The sequence below is a fragment of the Zootoca vivipara genome, chromosome 2 (assembly GCF_965207765.1).
Source record: "Zootoca vivipara chromosome 2, rZooViv2.hap1.1, whole genome shotgun sequence".
NCBI classification, from domain to species: Eukaryota; Metazoa; Chordata; class Lepidosauria; order Squamata; family Lacertidae; genus Zootoca; species Zootoca vivipara.
Window position 1 is genome coordinate 35,231,037 of NC_142584.1, and position 6,000 is coordinate 35,237,036.

The 6,000-nt window shown below is 46.7% G+C and overlaps 1 protein-coding gene across 1 annotated transcript in view; it reads right to left on the reverse strand.

Annotated features, from left to right (window-relative positions):
* The window catches only part of GAS7 (growth arrest specific 7), a 132,776-nt gene extending 127,563 nt beyond the window's left edge, over nt 1–5,213 (reverse strand). Inside the window, exon 1 of the mRNA XM_035104613.3 lies at nt 4,635–5,213. Coding sequence (XP_034960504.1) covers nt 4,635–4,853 — 219 coding nt within the window. The 5' untranslated portion in view covers nt 4,854–5,213. The remainder of the gene's footprint in view (nt 1–4,634) is intronic.
* Nucleotides 5,214–6,000: the final 787 nt, after the last annotated feature.

Below are 6,000 nucleotides of genomic sequence, written 5' to 3' on the forward strand. Positions count from 1 at the left end.
CTCGGTCCCAGCTCCTGCCAACCTAGCAGTTCAAAAGCATGTCAAAATGCAAGTAGATAAATAGGAACCGCTACAGCGGGAAGGTAAACAGCATTTCCATGTGCTGCTCTGGTTTGCCAGAAGCAGCTTTGTCATGCTGGCCACATGACCTGGAAGCTATACGCCGGCTCCCTCGGCCAATAATGCGAGATGAGAGTGCAACCCCAGAGTCGGTCACGACTGGACCTAATGGTCAGGGGTCCCTTTACCTTTACCTTTAATTACATGTTATGTGCACTGAACACTAAAGGTGCTTTCGTTTCAGATTTTCTCCCCTGGTACATGAAGGATGAAGGGCATGCGAACCTGACGCTCACCAAATGCTCTCATAGCATTGAACCATGGTTTGGCCTTGTGTCTGAACACAGCAGCTGTAGAACAAACATGTTTTACTAGTGAATCTTTCAACTCAGTTCAGAACAGGCTTTGTCAGACCAGGTGGAACAAAGTCTTTGTCTATGTGCAACAGTGAGAGAGAAGGCTTCATTCAGAGAACGATACTTGTAAGTGTTAACGCTGCCAGGCTGCATGTCACGTCTGCAGGCGTCTTTGTAACACAGAGTTGGTATGCCAACAGGCCTGGTGCCTGTAGTCAGCTGTAACTCTCCAATGGTTTGACTTCACCTCCGAAGGCACACTCTTCCATTGTCTGCCAACCAAAAAAACAGATGCCAACCAAAAAAACCCAACTTGTAGGAGTCTGAGTGTTACACAAAAGATCTAGTTTTCATTGCAAAATGTTGGAATAACATTCAACCTTGCTCCCTCCTTCTGTTTCCAGATATTTTTACAAGATCCTCCCTGCTCTCGTGAGGGCTAGAAATTTATATAAACAGATATCTAGGATTATCATATTTCTGCCATAGGCATCACATTCTTCCTGCAAGCCAGGTGCCAAGTTGCTCCTCACAATTTTGATTCAGCTACTGTTCACCTCATCAACTAAGAGCCTGGGTTCCTGATATTTGCCCTGGAACCAAGTCCAGTTCCCAATATTTGGCAGAGGAAATTCCTACCACCCCAGATGTCTTGCTATACATTCTTCCTTCTGTCCAATACCCTAGTTCTTTGATGCAAATCAAATTATATATGAATTTGGAGGCCTTATAGCATGAATAGGGTTATGGTCATTATTACCCTGTCATCTCAAACAGGCCTAACAGGAATGAAGTCATTGAGAGCAATTACACTCTGATGGGGAAACAAACAACGTATAAGAACCACCACTTCAGAAACAGCGCCAGCCTGGAGCAGTAATAAGGAAATACATATTACTGCTACAGCAAAAGGGTTTTAAGCTTCAAAAACAGGAAAGGGAGTGAACAGTCAGTGTACACCAAATTAATCAGAAAAGTGCCCTTCATATGCGAAAGAACCTGTGTACTTTCTTAAGTATCCCTTACAACTTGGATCTCAAGGTGATTAAATATATGAGGGGCGGGTTTGTGTTTTAAATCAAACACTGTATAAAGCTACAACTGTTTCAGCATTTACCTAAATCTGAGCCCAGAGAGAGCTCCATTTCAAATATACACGTTTCTGCAAACTGTCAACAGCTAAAGGTTTTAAGGTTGCATTCCAAAAGAACGAACACCCCACTCCAAGGGTTTGTTAAACACACCAATGATCTTTTCATAGTAATTGCGCAGAAGACATTTATTTCACTGCATAGATGCAAGCACAAAAATAAGCAAAGAGAAAAGGAACGGAATTTCTGAACTTGGGATGAGAAAGCAAAGTCAAACTGTATGGATGAAATTTCTCTTTTCCACTTCACTACTGTGCATGTCCCAACCAGCAGTTTGTTACTTGCAGGATACATCTCCTAATGCCAATGGAACAGCATCCATGCTGCTTTCCCCCATGTCAGCTGGACTGAGGCACATGAGAACACAACCTCCCACGACTCTGAAGAGCAGGCACAGCAACTTCGTCTAGAGATTACATGCAGCAAGGAAAACCCTTGGAATCATTTTTCAGGTGGAAGCAATGCCAACAGCACATTTCTCCACAAAAAAGTAGAAACTTGAGGAAGGAATTGCACACATTTGAGTATTTGCTGTACAGAACAACAAGATTTATAAAAAATACACACCAGAACTCTTCTCCACAGCTTGGCCAACCAATTCAAGGTCCTTATTAGCAAACCAAGAGCAAGAGGACTTTACAGTACTGACAATACAAGCTGGAATGTTCAGGATGCAACCATTATGGTGCTGGAAGCTTTTGACTCACCTGAGCCAGACTTCCAATAATTCTACAGGAACACCTGTTCACAAATACCTTTTTCAAGTCATTGGTAGCATACAGACAACCAAAGAGAATAAAGGGCCTACCCTTTAAACAGTTTCAAAAAGATTCTCTGTCAAGTTTCCTGAAGGGGATCCTGATTCTAATTCACCACAGGTGACCAAACACGTGATTATTTACACCCTGTTCTAAATTACCCCCCACTATACTTGCCCTTCTCCTTGTGTGCTTGCACAGCAGACAGGAAAACAAAGCGACAGACTTCCTAATATCTACAGAGCCCTCCCTAAAAAAGCACACAGATTGACCACATTTATATTTTATCCCTAGGAAAATACCGCAAACTGCATGATGACCAATTAATCTGCATTTTGCAGTCAGAAAAAATCAAATATATTAATCTATCATTTTATTTTATTTGGCTTGTCTAGTCCGATCATGGAGGCCTAGCAAATCTTGCATTTCTTGGCAGCAGAGTTTGGCATTTTTTGGTGATACGTCCACAGATCCCTTAAGAACAACACAGATGGGAAATTTGTGGTGCTGAAAGTTTACTTGGAAATACTTATGATTCTGAAAACCATATGTCAAAGCACAATCCTGACAGATTGTTTGTGCCATAGATGCTTACAAAGCATCATTAAAGATGGTGTATAGACACAACATCTGGCACATCTCCTAACTGGAATCCAGGGTGTCACTAGACTGCCCCATACCAAGCTTAAAGCTTTGCCAACAGCCTTCCTAAGCAATAAATGACAACACCAAATTAATAAACATGTAAGTGATGATCCTGGCTCAGCTGTGCAATGGGACCATATTACATCAACACCATTCAGCTGCACTTGGGCAGCAGAGCACATCCAAGAACCAAATTGCATTGAGCTGAGCTGATTATTTAAGAAATAAATCCCACCAAAGTAAAAGTTCAAGCACATTGATTGGCATATATGTCACATGTGCTTAGCATAGCTTTAAACAGAGGGCTCTTCTCGTCTCTCATCAGTGGTGTGGTCTACCAAAGTTTCCTCTTATGCAAACACTGCTATCTTCCAATAAAAGGCTGGAGACAGTAAATTTATTAGTATAGAATAATCTGTTTGGGTTTTTCTTTTTTTTTAAAAAAAAAAAAGATATTCATTCATCATACCCAACCACAGGAAAACATGGTATGCAGGCAGAGAAAAGAATCCACATCTGGCTGGAAATATGGTGAAGAAGCGGCCCATTTTCACAGGCAGCTTTTGACATTAACCCATCGAGATCAGTGTTGTCAAGATCTGCTCTTAGCTGGTAGCAGCTCTCCAAGGTTTTTCAAGTGCTGGAATTGCCCAGCCAGCCCTACCTAGAGATGCCATGGTTTGAACCTGAGACCTTCTGTTTACCACCACAGAGCTGCAGCCCTTCCCACTGGGTTGAGGGGGAGGGAATGTGTGAGTTACTCATCTCATCATGCGCCGAAATGGGACTTCAGCAGAGCATGTTTCTCACCCATGGTTCATACATGGAACAAACACTTCATGCAGAAAGCAGCCCACCTACACACCTTGGGAAAACAAAGCTTAAGAATGTGGAGAGCCCTTGTGAGGTGGAAACCACAGAGTGGAAGAAAGAGGTGCTTCTCTAGGCAGCCTCTCTTCACACTGGAAAAGCAGTTAAGAGGATCCCACCATACGGTTGGCCATACTGCTTGTAAACAAGAGACACCCACAAAACAGGCACTCTGGTTATTCTATACCAAAGGGAGCATCTTCACAGCACCCCACAAACACTGCACACATCCCACAACAGCAGCAGCAGCTCTGCACACTGCACAAGAGGCTGCACCATTCTGCAACCCACACCACCTTCACATGCCAGAAGGGGGTCTGTTAAGGCATGCACACTTCAAAGGGAATCCCTTTCCCCATGTTCCACAGGGAGGAGGGGGGCCACCAGGCAGGATGCACGCCTCCCTCGCTGCAACGCAGCCAGCCAAGCTCAAAACACCTCACACAAACCCGTGATCAATAATAATAATAATAATAATAATAATAATAACAACAAGAACAATCAAGTAACCCCACGCCGGCACCTCATGGAACCATCCCAACAACTCCCCATATAATATCATAACCAACACTCTTCAGATCCCCACAAGGTGAAGAAACCCGTCGCAGGGGCGCCTAACAGACAACGCAGAGCAAACTTGGCAAGACCCGAACTCGGGGCCAGCGCCTTCTCCCCTCCGCATGCCACAGTCTGCCCTACGAGGCAGCCCATCACCCGAGCCCACCGCCGCCCTCCCCCCACACCCCATGGCTGAACTGCAGACCGCCCTCCCTCCCGCCTGCCCTGCCCCTCACCTCGATCAGCTGGACGTAGCTGGCCGGGAACCAGCCCCGGAGCCCTTCGGCGGTCTCCCCTTCCCACCAGCCGCCGTCGGGCCCCGCCTGGAGGACGGTGAGCAGCTCCCCCGCCGCGAAGCGCAGCCCGTGCCGGTGCCTCTCCCCGGAAAAAGGGTACAGGGTCCTGCAACGCGCGCCCAGCACTGGCAGCGCCCGCTCCTGCCCGGGCGGCGGCATCCCCTAGCCAGCCAGCCAGCGACTTGCCCAACTAACTCGGCTCTGACCGCTACAGGTGCTGCTGAGCCGAGCGCCTCTGGCAGACGGGAGCGAGCCTGCCTGCCTGCCTGCTCGCCTGGCCCCTCTCGCGTCCCTCCCCGTCAGCCCGGCCGGCGGATTGGCCGCCTCGCTTCCCCGTACCGCCCCCTGGGACAGGCGGACCGCCGCCGCGCCCGCCCTCTCACACGCGCACGCACACCGGAGTCCCAGCCAAGGCTGCACGCCCTCTCTGCACGCACGGAGAGGGGAAACGAGGAGGGGGACGGGACGGGACGGGGCAGCGGCGCCTCCGCCTACTCTTCGCCCCCGTTGTTTCTCCCCGCAGCCCCTGTCAAACAGGAGCAGGATTTTTGCGCTTCTTCGCCTCCCACTTGCATTGTATCGCCAGGAATCTGGCGTAGGTGCCTTTTCGGACTTGGTGTTGAAGCACAAAATGCGTGTGAATTCATCGAACACGTGTGTCATACGGGCACCCAGGCGCCACTACAGCTAGTAAAACTACCCACTCCCGCCGCCAAAATTGCATCATTAAATTAAAACATAGTCAGTACATGTAAAATTTAAAGACTTTGTAGCAGTCATTGAACAGCAGGACCCCTGCATAAAATTGTTTTTTTCTCTGCTAGACAGCAAAAATAAAAAAATATAATTAAAATGAGTAAAGATATTACCCGTAGTGTGGCTGTACTTCCTCTAATGGCTATGAGATGCCAACAAGAACTATTGATGAGAATGTTTATGATTTTTATGGATAATGAATTTTCATACTGTTTTGTGCATGGGTTTTGTTTGAAACTTTGTGTGTTCCCGTGGCTAAGGAAATAAAGTTAACTCACAATAAAACAGAAATTAACTCCCTAGGCAACTAGGATAACTACAGAAGAACTTCCTAAATAAGATTTGCTCTGGTACTAGCAACAGGTAAGTTTCAAGATATTCTAGGCACACAGCAGAAGGAACCCCTATGTTGAGAAACCCTGGAGATATTCATTGCACCCATGGCTCATGGCACTTCTAGTCTGTCACTATTTTCAGGTGCTATTCAGTCACGTCCCCAAAAATTCCGGTTGTGCAGTTCTCTTGCACAACAAAAACACTTCCCCCCACA